The sequence below is a fragment of the Gobio gobio genome, assembly GCF_949357685.1.
Source record: "Gobio gobio genome assembly, chromosome: 16".
Lineage (NCBI taxonomy): Eukaryota > Metazoa > Chordata > Actinopteri > Cypriniformes > Gobionidae > Gobio > Gobio gobio.
In genome coordinates, this window is record NC_137109.1 from 53,646,385 (window position 1) to 53,661,384 (window position 15,000).

The window sequence follows — 15,000 nt, forward strand, 5'->3', positions numbered from 1 at the left end:
CTCCTCCACAGATGTCTGCAAGGCACTGAGCCGGATCAGCGCGCACAAGGCTGCTGGACCAGACAACATCCCTGGACGTGTGCTCAGGGCATGTGCGGAGCAGCTCGCTGGGGTTTTTACAGACATTTTCAACCTGTCTCTTGCCCAAGCAGCTGTACCGACATGCTTTAAACGCACTTCCATTGTGCCAGTGCCAAAACACTCTAACCCGAGGTGCCCTAATGACTACCGCCCTGTAGCACTCACACCCATCGTCATGAAGTGCTTTGAGCGGCTGGTCCTAGAACACCTAAAAGACTCTCTACCATCCACATTGGACTCACACCAGTTTGCCTACCGCAGCAATAGGAGCACAGAGGATGCAGTTTCCATGGCCCTGCACTCTGTGCTCACCCATCTGGACCATAAGAACACGTATGCACGCATGCTGTTTGTTGACTTCAGCTCAGCATTCAACACTGTCATCCCATCCAAGTTAATAGCCAAACTTGGAGACCTGGGCATCAACACCTCAATGTGCAACTGGATTTTGGACTTCCTAACTGACAGACCCCAGAATGTTCGTTCAGGATCCACCTGCTCCACATCCATCACACTCAACACTGGTGTACCACAGGGCTGTGTGCTAAGCCCGTTTCTCTACTCCCTCTTCACCGCCGACTGCAAGCCTGTGTATGGAACTAATTCCATCGTCAAGTTTGCGGACGACACTACGGTGATTGGTCTCATCAGCAACAACGATGAGACTGCCTATAGGGAGGAGATCCAGCACCTGGCCACATGGTGCGCTGATAATAACCTGCTCCTCAACACCACCAAAACGAAGGAGCTCATCGTGGACTTCAGGAAGGAGTCAAGAGGCACACACGACACCATCCACATCAATGGAATGGCTGTTGAACGTGTCTCCAGTTTCAAGTTCCTGGGGATCCACATCTCGGCGGACATGTCGTGGACGACCAACACCTCCAGCCTGGTCAAGAAGGCTCACCAGCGCCTCTTCTTCCTGAGGACACTGAGGAAGAATCAGCTCTCCTCGGCTATCCTGGTGAACTTCTACCGCTGCGCAATAGAAAGTATCCTGACCAACTGTGTGGCAGTGTGGTATGGGAGCTGCTCTGTTGCGGAGCGCAAGGCACTGCAGCGGGTGGTGAAAACTGCCCAGCGCATCACAGGGACTCCACTGCCTGCCATCGAGCACATCCAGAGGAAACGCTGCCTGCATCGAGCTCGCAGCATCCTCAAGGACTCCTCTCACCCAGCACACAGACTGTTTTCTCAAGATTCAAGATTCAAGAGTTTTATTTGTCACATACACAGTTATATACACAATATACAACTGGCAGTGAAATGTAAACAGGTCCGCTCCATGGACAGTGCAAATAACAGTTACAAGAAATTAAAATAGAAATAGAATAAAATTAGAATAAAAAGTATTAACATAAGTAGAATTATAAATAAATCAAGTAAAAGATAAAAATAGGAAATAAGATAAAAATAAAAATATAAAAATTAAAATATAAAAAATATAAAAAAATAAGTGGATATGATAAGTGAGATAAACTGTAGACTTAGAAATAAGTGGTTAACATAAATATATATATATGTATATATAAAGAAGTATAATGTGCAAGGTTTATTACAGGTTGTTACACAGTAACAATAGGAAAGTAAAGTGCAGTGCAATGGCAGTATGTGGATGTTAATGTTAAAAAACTGTATGTTTATGCGTGTGCGGGGGTGAAGTGAAGTCACGTGACTGAGTTCAGGAGTCTGATGGCCTGGGGGAAGAAACTCCTCCTGAGTCTTTCAGTCTTTGCCATCAGGCTACGGAAGCGCTTACCAGATGGCAGCAGGGTGAAGTGAGAGTTTGCAGGGTGATTAATGTCTCTGATGATTTTAGTAGCTCTACCTCTGCAGCGTTTGGTGTAGATGTCCTGCAGAGACGGGAGAGCTGAGCCTGAGATGCGCTCGGATAAGCGCACCACTCTTTGCAGGGCTTTGGAATCGTGACTGGTGCTGTTCCCGTACCACGCTGTGATGCACTGAGTCAGGACACTTTCTATCGCCCCTCGATAGAAAGTTTTCAGGATGGCTGGTGAAACCCTGAATTTCCTCAGCTGGCGCAGGTGGTACAGTCTTTGCCTGGCTTTTTTCACCTGTGTCTGGATGTGTGTAGTCCAGGTCAGATCCTCGGAGATGTTCACACCCAGGTATTTGAAGCTGCTCACTCTCTCTACCGGTGTCCCGCTGATCATGAGAGGGGAGTATGACCGATGCTGTCTCTTCCTGAAGTCCACAATCAGTTCTTTGGTCTTGTTAACATTCAGAGAGAGACAGTTGTCCTGGCACCATGATGTCAGTTGCTCCACTTCGTCCAAGTATGCCGTCTCATTGTTGTTGGAGATGAGACCCAGGACAACAGTATCATCAGCAAACTTGATGATCGAGGTGGAGCTGTGTGTGGACAAACAGTCATGGGTGTAGAGAGAGTAGAGCAGGGGACTCAGCACACAGCCCTGTGGAGCTCCAACACTCAGGGTGATGGAGGTGGAGGTGAACTGGCCTACTCTCACCGCCTGGGGTCTGCCAGTGAGGAAATCTTCAATCCAGAGGCAGAGAGAAGAATTCAGGCCTAGATCCTGCCCTCCGGCAGGCGTTTCAGGATCCACCGGACCAGGACCAGCAGACTAAAGAACAGTTTTTTCCCCAGAGCTGTCTCTTTATTGAACTCTAACCCCCGTTGATCCACTTCCCTCATAAACTGATAACTCTCCTACCTCACATCTGCCATCACTTTGTTATTTGCACTACCGACTGTTTATTACAGTAACAACTGTTTACATATGCATCTTACACTGCCATATCTTAACTGGATTATGCTCATCTGCACTGCCGACTGTATTTATAGTACCAATGTTTACATTTGCATTTTTGCACTGTACTTCTAACTGTAATATGCAACCACTTCCACTGCACTTTACACTTTTTTTTCCGGATAGCTCTGTCCATAATTTATTGCACTACCCTAATCCACTGCTATTCCTCATATTAGCCTAACATATTATTGTATACCTCTATCTGTAAAATTCTGTTTATAGTAATAGCCATCTGTATATTGTATTCATAGTACATATTCACCTGTAAATTCAGTTCTGTTTATAGTAATAACCATCTCTCTATTTATACATATTTATACATATTCAGTACATATCCATGTCCTGCACTTACGCATCCATTGTATATCCTGCACTTGCTGCTATTGCACTTCTGGTTAGACCTAAACTGCATTTCGTTGCCTTGTACTTGTACTTGTGTAATGACAATAAAGTTGAATCTAATCTAATCTAATCTAATCTACTGATTGAGAGTAAATTCTGGAGCAGATTGACCAGAATGCCCTGTTTTACTGTCATGACGAGTGAATATTGTAGAAAAACTCCACTCTAGAGTTAATAAAGGTTTGCAAAGCTCCACAAAATGATGCTATGGAGAGACAATAAAACACAGACCTGCAACACACTCATTACAGGCACATGAATATTAAAATATGACCACGGAGAGAAAATAAACTGAGTTGAGGGCACCGTAAGCATTTTAAAAATCTAACCCTATATAACAACAAACTGACAAAACGAGGGACAAACGCGGATATTTCCAATACATTAAGAGCACTCTCTGAACAAATGACACATCAGTTTAACACAGAAAGAATAAAGCATTTACTTTTTTACCCATTCTTCTTTGAATTGTCAGTTTATTTATTAACTTGCATCATTCATTGTCTTTTGTATAGCAGAATAATCCATCGTGTCATCGCGGTCGTGATCATATGGTTCAGTGAAGCCAAATCAGTGCACATTTCATTTGAAGACGTGATGAAATATGTGCGCATACACGCTTCTGGTACTAGAATATATGACACTAGAGTATATGAAATGTCCATAAAAACGTAAATGCGCTCGCAGCGTTCTATATATGTGAATATGACCCATGAGGACAGCGCTGTTAATCTCATCAGGCGTTCCGCGCAGAAACCGCTCTCTCTCTCTCTCGCGCGCGCGCGCCGCGTGTAGTTTGATTTCTCCGCTGTAATCAAGGGCTGAATCTGAAATCGGCCCCTATATCCTCAAATAGGGCATTATCTGAGTGCTCTAGTGAATGAAGGAGAAGCTCGTGTCCCTGCAGCAGATATTTCAATCCACACCGTTAAATCGGTGTTGTTTTTCCTGTACTTTGATTTGTGAAACTGTATCATGTGACACTGGCTCTTAATCAGCTATTAAAACTTTATTCCTTTATCTGTGTGTTAATTGTGTGTTGAGTTTGTTGGTTGTGTTGTCGTTGTGGCACATCAGTTTAGCTACACTGTAAAAAAAAAATCAGGTCTCCAATTGAGCGATCACTTCTAAATTGTTCAGTTGGCCAAATTGAATTTCTTGAATTTTAATTGAATTAAATTGCATCAATTCACAGAAATTCAATCTGGCCAACTGAAAAATGTAGATGTGATCGCTCAATGGAAAATGTTCAATTGGAGACCTGATTTGTTTTACAGTGTACCGAGATTAATAAAGTGTGTCAATCAATCAATCAAGATGAAAACATCACGAGGGCTTTATGAAATCAGATTTATTTTTTCTCAAAGTAGTGTTTTCTGTTTAATTTTTTTGGACTCCATTTGAATAATTAAATTAACAATCAAAAAGCATGTCAAATTAATTTAAATAATAAAACTTATACAATTGAACAACAATTTAACTAAAGTTGCATGTTTATAACCCAATGAAATATGTTTTTCCATCCAATTCTGTTTTTTTTAAACCAAATTCTAAGTTTTAATCATTTCATTAAATTGTAACAATCTCAAATCGTGTCTTATTAATACACTTGATAAAAACCACCATTTTAATATTTATTTAGTATGATTTAATTTCTATGAAATGTTTTTCTGCTGTAAACAGCCAATCGTGACATCATTCAGCTCCATAACTGTACGTTCACACATGCTTGTGTGTGTGTGTGTGTGTGTGTGTGTGTGTGTGTGTGTGTGTAGTTTTAGAAGAGTTAAGATGGTTGTGAATGAAACACAGAATCCAGTCATAAGAACTGAATTTACTGTAGAACGCAGAATTTCACAGAATTGGTCACATTTTGATGAGTAAATAAAAGGCAGATCTGTAGTTAAATCAAATAGAGACGAGTGTCTCAGAATATCAGCTCAGTTTAATCTGACAGAAACACAGTTTAATAATAATACAACACATTCTCATCAAAACTTCTTTTCTGAAGGGGTAAAAACATCTTCTGTGTTAGGGTGTGAACAGTAAAGCTCAATGAAGCAGTGTCTGACTAAAATAAAAGCTGGACTTCATTTGATTTCCAGAAAACACACAACACAGAATTTGTGGGGGACATTTTTTTTCATAGAAATTACTTAAAAATATTTATATTAAAATGGTTGTTTTTATGAATTGTATTAATTAGACATGATTTGAGATTATTCAAATTTAACTAAATGATTAAAACTTAAAACACAGAATTTGGTAAAAATTAGTGCTGGGCATCGATTAAAAAAAATTAACCAATTAAAATCACACTTTTTTCTGTAATTAATCGCGATTAATCGCAAGTTTTTAATATTTTACGTTTTTAATATTTTGATATTGTAATAATTTCAGTTACTCTCCAAATTAATGTATAAACAATTTAAAGACAGCATAATTTAAATATGTGTTGTATTGTCATCTTTTTATGAATGAAGGCCAGTATCACTGATATTAATGTCTATATGAAACATTGGTGACGTTACATTACAGTATAACTGAAAGCTGCCAATTCCAACATTTATTAGGCTTTAAAAAAAAACTACTTTTAATTTAAGTGAACACACACACAGACAGGACACTGACACACACACACACACACACACACACACTCACACACAGCGCGTTCGCTTGTGTCTTGTCACGCTTGGAAGCATTTACATGAATAAGAGCGTGATGATCATGTAACGCTAAGCAAAAATGGATATAAAAATGGACGCTGCGTTATTTGCGTTAAATATTTTTAATGCGTTAAGCTGAAAAAATGTATCGCCCGCGTTAACGTGTTAATTTGCCCAGCCCTAGTAAAAATAAAACAGAATTGGATGAAAAACATATTTCATTGGGTCATAGACATGTAACTTTAAATAAATTGTTTTTCAATTGTATAAGTTTCATAATTAGACATGCTTTTTGATTACTAAAAATCTAATTTAACCATTAAAATGGAGTCCAAAACATTTTAACGGAAAACACTAATTTGGGAAAAAATAAAGCTGATTTCATAAAGCCCTCGTGATGTTTTCATCTTGATTGATTGAAACAAATCCCGGTAGCGAAACTGATGTATAAATGTGTTAATGGTGCTGGAATATAATCACTGAAGGCTTTGTGTATCTATGGTCAATGTTTGGGCAGTTTTCCTAACAGATGCCACAGGTTTATAGTCATGTGACTGTGGTAATGCTGAAGAGTTTCACCTGAGCGACCATCATCTACTACAGGGACAGGGCTCCAGGCGGCCATTAAAACAGCACATTAGCAAACAAAAATATTCATTCACAAGTGTTATTTTTACAGGGATCCCCACTTTTATGATTAAAAATGCTTTGAGCTTTAAATTTGTCGATTTCCTCATGAAATGCACCTTCTTCTGCGAGCGGGAGGTCGGGGGCGTGGCCTCTGCAGCCTGTCTCACTGCACACATCATGATGTCAATCATCGCACTCTCCAGCTTGTCCTCCATACCTGCAACACACACACACACACCTGAGTCTGAATAAAGCTCTCAAAAGCACTCAAGACACTCTGATTGGATACGGACTCACCTCCTTCCTGCAGCAAGAGTGATGTCATCACATCCCAGTCTTTTAGCTCCGCCCCCGCAACATCCCATAGACTATCGACTAGATATGCAGCGTGATCGTGATACTGACACACACACACAGAAGACATTTAACACACAGGAAAAGATAACACACACACACTATCTGGTCAACATACACCAATCAGGCATAACATTATGACCAGAGAAGTGAGTAACATCTCCTGTTGGATGCCATTTTACATCAAAATTGAGGAACAAATTGGGATTTATAAAGGCAGACATTGTTATGGCAACTTATGAAAATATTTATTATTGGCGTTTTGGATTTAAATCCACTGGTCTCATAAATCAGACGAGTTTGAATGGGCGCACTCGCTAGTTTAAGCACATCCACACCAATCAGAGGAAGCAGAAAAAAAACACTCTTAAGTGAAACCTAATACTTTTAGGTTCATGTGATCTGTGAGTGTAGAGAAGCAGGTGCATGATGGGATGAGTGTGGAGAAGCAGGTGCATGATGGGATGAGTGTGGAGAAGCAGGTGCATGATGGGATGAGTGTGGAGAGGCAGGTGCATGATGGGATGAGTGTAGAGAAGCAGGTGCATGATGGGATGAGTGTGGAGAAGCAGGTGCATGATGGGATGAGTGTGGAGAAGCAGGTGCATGATGGGATGAGTGTAGAGAAGCAGGTGCATGATGGGATGAGTGTGGAGAAGCAGGTGCATGATGGGATGAGTGTGGAGAAGCAGGTGCATGATGGGATGAGTGTGGAGAAGCAGGTGCATGATGGGATGAGTGTGGAGAAGCAGGTGCATGATGGGATGAGTGTAGAGAAGCAGGTGCATGATGGGATGAGTGTGGAGAAGCAGGTGCATGATGGGATGAGTGTAGAGAAGCAGGTGCATGATGGGATGAGTGTGGAGAAGCAGGTGCATGATGGGATGAGTGTGGAGAAGCAGGTGCATGATGGGATGAGTGTGGAGAAGCAGGTGCATGATGGGATGAGTGTGGAGAAGCAGGTGCATGATGGGATGAGTGTGGAGAAGCAGGTGCATGATGGGATGAGTGTGGAGAAGCAGGTGCATGATGGGATGAGTGTAGAGAAGCAGGTGCATGATGGGATGAGTGTAGAGAAGCAGGTGCATGATGGGATGAGTGTGGAGAAGCAGGTGCATGATGGGATGAGTGTAGAGAAGCAGGTGCATGATGGGATGAGTGTAGAGAAGCAGGTGCATGATGGGATGAGTGTAGAGAAGCAGGTGCATGATGGGATGAGTGTGGAGAAGCAGGTGCATGATGGGATGAGTGTAGAGAAGCAGGTGCATGATGGGATGAGTGTGGAGAAGCAGGTGCATGATGGGATGAGTGTAGAGAAGCAGGTGCATGATGGGATGTGAGTGTAGAGAAGCAGGTGCATGATGGGATGAGTGTAGAGAAGCAGGTGCATGATGGGATGAGTGTAGAGAAGCAGGTGCATGATGGGATGAGTGTGGAGAAGCAGGTGCATGATGGGATGAGTGTGGAGAAGCAGGTGCATGATGGGATGAGTGTGGAGAAGCAGGTGCATGATGGGATGAGTGTGGAGAAGCAGGTGCATGATGGGATGAGTGTGGAGAAGCAGGTGCATGATGGGATGAGTGTGGAGAAGCAGGTGCATGATGGGATGAGTGTGGAGAAGCAGGTGCATGATGGGATGAGTGTGGAGAAGCAGGTGCATGATGGGATGAGTGTGGAGAAGCAGGTGCATGATGGGATGAGTGTAGAGAAGCAGGTGCATGATGGGATGAGTGTAGAGAAGCAGGTGCATGATGGGATGAGTGTGGAGAAGCAGGTGCATGATGGGATGAGTGTGGAGAAGCAGGTGCATGATGGGATGAGTGTGGAGAAGCAGGTGCATGATGGGATGAGTGTGGAGAAGCAGGTGCATGATGGGATGAGTGTAGAGAAGCAGGTGCATGATGGGATGAGTGTGGAGAAGCAGGTGCATGATGGGATGAGTGTGGAGAAGCAGGTGCATGATGGGATGAGTGTGGAGAAGCAGGTGCATGATGGGATGAGTGTAGAGAAGCAGGTGCATGATGGGATGAGTGTAGAGAAGCAGGTGCATGATGGGATGAGTGTGGAGAAGCAGGTGCATGATGGGATGAGTGTGGAGAAGCAGGTGCATGATGGGATGAGTGTGGAGAAGCAGGTGCATGATGGGATGAGTGTGGAGAAGCAGGTGCATGATGGGATGAGTGTGGAGAAGCAGGTGCATGATGGGATGAGTGTAGAGAAGCAGGTGCATGATGGGATGAGTGTGGAGAAGCAGGTGCATGATGGGATGAGTGTAGAGAAGCAGGTGCATGATGGGATGAGTGTGGAGAAGCAGGTGCATGATGGGATGAGTGTGGAGAAGCAGGTGCATGATGGGATGAGTGTGGAGAAGCAGGTGCATGATGGGATGAGTGTGGAGAAGCAGGTGCATGATGGGATGAGTGTGGAGAAGCAGGTGCATGATGGGATGAGTGTGGAGAAGCAGGTGCATGATGGGATGAGTGTGGAGAAGCAGGTGCATGATGGGATGAGTGTGGAGAAGCAGGTGCATGATGGGATGAGTGTGGAGAAGCAGGTGCATGATGGGATGTGAGTGTAGAGAAGCAGGTGCATGATGGGATGAGTGTGGAGAAGCAGGTGCATGATGGGATGAGTGTGGAGAAGCAGGTGCATGATGGGATGAGTGTGGAGAAGCAGGTGCATGATGGGATGAGTGTGGAGAAGCAGGTGCATGATGGGATGAGTGTGGAGAAGCAGGTGCATGATGGGATGAGTGTGGAGAAGCAGGTGCATGATGGGATGAGTGTGGAGAAGCAGGTGCATGATGGGATGAGTGTGGAGAAGCAGGTGCATGATGGGATGAGTGTAGAGAAGCAGGTGCATGATGGGATGAGTGTAGAGAAGCAGGTGCATGATGGGATGAGTGTAGAGAAGCAGGTGCATGATGGGATGAGTGTAGAGAAGCAGGTGCATGATGGGATGAGTGTGGAGAAGCAGGTGCATGATGGGATGAGTGTAGAGAAGCAGGTGCATGATGGGATGAGTGTGGAGAAGCAGGTGCATGATGGGATGAGTGTGGAGAAGCAGGTGCATGATGGGATGAGTGTGGAGAAGCAGGTGCATGATGGGATGAGTGTGGAGAAGCAGGTGCATGATGGGATGAGTGTGGAGAAGCAGGTGCATGATGGGATGAGTGTAGAGAAGCAGGTGCATGATGGGATGAGTGTAGAGAAGCAGGTGCATGATGGGATGAGTGTGGAGAAGCAGGTGCATGATGGGATGAGTGTAGAGAAGCAGGTGCATGATGGGATGAGTGTGGAGAAGCAGGTGCATGATGGGATGAGTGTGGAGAAGCAGGTGCATGATGGGATGAGTGTGGAGAAGCAGGTGCATGATGGGATGAGTGTAGAGAAGCAGGTGCATGATGGGATGAGTGTGGAGAAGCAGGTGCATGATGGGATGAGTGTAGAGAAGCAGGTGCATGATGGGATGAGTGTAGAGAAGCAGGTGCATGATGGGATGAGTGTGGAGAAGCAGGTGCATGATGGGATGAGTGTAGAGAAGCAGGTGCATGATGGGATGAGTGTGGAGAAGCAGGTGCATGATGGGATGAGTGTGGAGAAGCAGGTGCATGATGGGATGAGTGTGGAGAAGCAGGTGCATGATGGGATGAGTGTGGAGAAGCAGGTGCATGATGGGATGAGTGTGGAGAAGCAGGTGCATGATGGGATGAGTGTGGAGAAGCAGGTGCATGATGGGATGAGTGTGGAGAAGCAGGTGCATGATGGGATGAGTGTAGAGAAGCAGGTGCATGATGGGATGAGTGTAGAGAAGCAGGTGCATGATGGGATGAGTGTGGAGAAGCAGGTGCATGATGGGATGAGTGTGGAGAAGCAGGTGCATGATGGGATGAGTGTGGAGAAGCAGGTGCATGATGGGATGAGTGTAGAGAAGCAGGTGCATGATGGGATGAGTGTGGAGAAGCAGGTGCATGATGGGATGAGTGTGGAGAAGCAGGTGCATGATGGGATGAGTGTAGAGAAGCAGGTGCATGATGGGATGAGTGTGGAGAAGCAGGTGCATGATGGGATGAGTGTGGAGAAGCAGGTGCATGATGGGATGAGTGTGGAGAAGCAGGTGCATGATGGGATGAGTGTGGAGAAGCAGGTGCATGATGGGATGAGTGTGGAGAAGCAGGTGCATGATGGGATGAGTGTGGAGAAGCAGGTGCATGATGGGATGAGTGTGGAGAAGCAGGTGCATGATGGGATGAGTGTAGAGAAGCAGGTGCATGATGGGATGAGTGTGGAGAAGCAGGTGCATGATGGGATGTGAGTGTAGAGAAGCAGGTGCATGATGGGATGAGTGTGGAGAAGCAGGTGCATGATGGGATGAGTGTGGAGAAGCAGGTGCATGATGGGATGTGAGTGTAGAGAAGCAGGTGCATGATGGGATGAGTGTGGAGAAGCAGGTGCATGATGGGATGAGTGTAGAGAAGCAGGTGCATGATGGGATGAGTGTGGAGAAGCAGGTGCATGATGGGATGAGTGTAGAGAAGCAGGTGCATGATGGGATGAGTGTGGAGAAGCAGGTGCATGATGGGATGAGTGTGGAGAAGCAGGTGCATGATGGGATGAGTGTAGAGAAGCAGGTGCATGATGGGATGAGTGTAGAGAAGCAGGTGCATGATGGGATGAGTGTGGAGAAGCAGGTGCATGATGGGATGAGTGTAGAGAAGCAGGTGCATGATGGGATGAGTGTGGAGAAGCAGGTGCATGATGGGATGAGTGTGGAGAAGCAGGTGCATGATGGGATGAGTGTGGAGAAGCAGGTGCATGATGGGATGAGTGTGGAGAAGCAGGTGCATGATGGGATGAGTGTAGAGAAGCAGGTGCATGATGGGATGAGTGTAGAGAAGCAGGTGCATGATGGGATGAGTGTGGAGAAGCAGGTGCATGATGGGATGAGTGTGGAGAAGCAGGTGCATGATGGGATGAGTGTGGAGAAGCAGGTGCATGATGGGATGAGTGTAGAGAAGCAGGTGCATGATGGGATGAGTGTGGAGAAGCAGGTGCATGATGGGATGAGTGTAGAGAAGCAGGTGCATGATGGGATGAGTGTAGAGAAGCAGGTGCATGATGGGATGAGTGTGGAGAAGCAGGTGCATGATGGGATGAGTGTGGAGAAGCAGGTGCATGATGGGATGAGTGTGGAGAAGCAGGTGCATGATGGGATGAGTGTGGAGAAGCAGGTGCATGATGGGATGAGTGTGGAGAAGCAGGTGCATGATGGGATGAGTGTGGAGAAGCAGGTGCATGATGGGATGAGTGTGGAGAAGCAGGTGCATGATGGGATGTGAGTGTAGAGAAGCAGGTGCATGATGGGATGAGTGTGGAGAAGCAGGTGCATGATGGGATGAGTGTGGAGAAGCAGGTGCATGATGGGATGAGTGTGGAGAAGCAGGTGCATGATGGGATGAGTGTGGAGAAGCAGGTGCATGATGGGATGAGTGTAGAGAAGCAGGTGCATGATGGGATGAGTGTAGAGAAGCAGGTGCATGATGGGATGAGTGTGGAGAAGCAGGTGCATGATGGGATGAGTGTAGAGAAGCAGGTGCATGATGGGATGAGTGTAGAGAAGCAGGTGCATGATGGGATGAGTGTGGAGAAGCAGGTGCATGATGGGATGAGTGTGGAGAAGCAGGTGCATGATGGGATGAGTGTGGAGAAGCAGGTGCATGATGGGATGAGTGTGGAGAAGCAGGTGCATGATGGGATGAGTGTGGAGAAGCAGGTGCATGATGGGATGAGTGTGGAGAAGCAGGTGCATGATGGGATGAGTGTAGAGAAGCAGGTGCATGATGGGATGAGTGTAGAGAAGCAGGTGCATGATGGGATGAGTGTAGAGAAGCAGGTGCATGATGGGATGAGTGTGGAGAAGCAGGTGCATGATGGGATGAGTGTGGAGAAGCAGGTGCATGATGGGATGAGTGTAGAGAAGCAGGTGCATGATGGGATGAGTGTGGAGAAGCAGGTGCATGATGGGATGAGTGTAGAGAAGCAGGTGCATGATGGGATGAGTGTAGAGAAGCAGGTGCATGATGGGATGAGTGTGGAGAAGCAGGTGCATGATGGGATGAGTGTGGAGAAGCAGGTGCATGATGGGATGAGTGTGGAGAAGCAGGTGCATGATGGGATGAGTGTGGAGAAGCAGGTGCATGATGGGATGAGTGTAGAGAAGCAGGTGCATGATGGGATGAGTGTGGAGAAGCAGGTGCATGATGGGATGAGTGTGGAGAAGCAGGTGCATGATGGGATGTGAGTGTAGAGAAGCAGGTGCATGATGGGATGAGTGTGGAGAAGCAGGTGCATGATGGGATGTGAGTGTAGAGAAGCAGGTGCATGATGGGATGAGTGTAGAGAAGCAGGTGCATGATGGGATGAGTGTAGAGAAGCAGGTGCATGATGGGATGAGTGTAGAGAAGCAGGTGCATGATGGGATGTGAGTGTAGAGAAGCAGGTGCATGATGGGATGAGTGTAGAGAAGCAGGTGCATGATGGGATGAGTGTGGAGAAGCAGGTGCATGATGGGATGAGTGTGGAGAAGCAGGTGCATGATGGGATGAGTGTGGAGAAGCAGGTGCATGATGGGATGAGTGTGGAGAAGCAGGTGCATGATGGGATGAGTGTAGAGAAGCAGGTGCATGATGGGATGAGTGTGGAGAAGCAGGTGCATGATGGGATGTGAGTGTAGAGAAGCAGGTGCATGATGGGATGAGTGTAGAGAAGCAGGTGCATGATGGGATGAGTGTGGAGAAGCAGGTGCATGATGGGATGAGTGTGGAGAAGCAGGTGCATGATGGGATGAGTGTGGAGAAGCAGGTGCATGATGGGATGAGTGTGGAGAAGCAGGTGCATGATGGGATGAGTGTAGAGAAGCAGGTGCATGATGGGATGAGTGTAGAGAAGCAGGTGCATGATGGGATGAGTGTAGAGAAGCAGGTGCATGATGGGATGAGTGTGGAGAAGCAGGTGCATGATGGGATGAGTGTGGAGAAGCAGGTGCATGATGGGATGAGTGTAGAGAAGCAGGTGCATGATGGGATGAGTGTAGAGAAGCAGGTGCATGATGGGATGAGTGTAGAGAAGCAGGTGCATGATGGGATGAGTGTAGAGAAGCAGGTGCATGATGGGATGAGTGTGGAGAAGCAGGTGCATGATGGGATGAGTGTGGAGAAGCAGGTGCATGATGGGATGAGTGTGGAGAAGCAGGTGCATGATGGGATGAGTGTAGAGAAGCAGGTGCATGATGGGATGAGTGTAGAGAAGCAGGTGCATGATGGGATGAGTGTAGAGAAGCAGGTGCATGATGGGATGAGTGTGGAGAAGCAGGTGCATGATGGGATGTGAGTGTAGAGAAGCAGGTGCATGATGGGATGAGTGTAGAGAAGCAGGTGCATGATGGGATGAGTGTAGAGAAGCAGGTGCATGATGGGATGAGTGTGGAGAAGCAGGTGCATGATGGGATGAGTGTGGAGAAGCAGGTGCATGATGGGATGTGAGTGGTTTACCTCGCTCTTAATGAAGAAATGGGCTAGCAAGCGGAGAAAAGCAACGCTGTGTTTGTCTGCGCGGCCGTCTAACACACAGCACAGCCTGCACACATGAGCACAACACATGACGGTCCGTGACACACACGTGTGTGTGTGTGTGTGTGTGTGTGTGTGTGTGTGTGTGTGTGTGTGTGGAGAGATGATGATGAACATACGTGTGGTACAGGAATCCTCCGGCTGCGCAGGCCAGACCTCGGTGTGTGGCGAAGACCAGCGGATACACAGCAGCACACTCGTCTTCACTCAGGCCATCTTCTGTCTGCCTGCACACACACACACACACACACACACACACACGTCCCGTTCAGTCTGACAGCGTTTGATCTTAATCCTGACCCAGATGGATCTGTGACTCACTGCTGGATGATCAGCAACAGCTTCACCGCTTCCACCGCCACATCTGAGTCTTTGTCCAGGATCATACACACGATCCGCTCCTGAGCACAGAACACACACACCTCATTAACCCCAGAGCGGC

The 15,000-nt window shown here is 46.3% G+C and overlaps 1 protein-coding gene across 1 annotated transcript in view; it reads right to left on the reverse strand.

Annotated features, from left to right (window-relative positions):
• The window catches only part of stag3 (STAG3 cohesin complex component), a gene marked incomplete at both ends in the record, with an annotated part of 68,060 nt that overhangs the window by 17,289 nt on the left and 35,771 nt on the right, over positions 1-15,000 (reverse strand). The window contains 5 exons of the mRNA XM_079839372.1: positions 6,694-6,794; positions 6,875-6,977; positions 14,481-14,565; positions 14,678-14,785; positions 14,880-14,959. Of these exons, the coding sequence (XP_079695498.1) occupies positions 6,694-6,794; positions 6,875-6,977; positions 14,481-14,565; positions 14,678-14,785; positions 14,880-14,959 (477 nt within the window). The remainder of the gene's footprint in view (positions 1-6,693; positions 6,795-6,874; positions 6,978-14,480; positions 14,566-14,677; positions 14,786-14,879; positions 14,960-15,000) is intronic.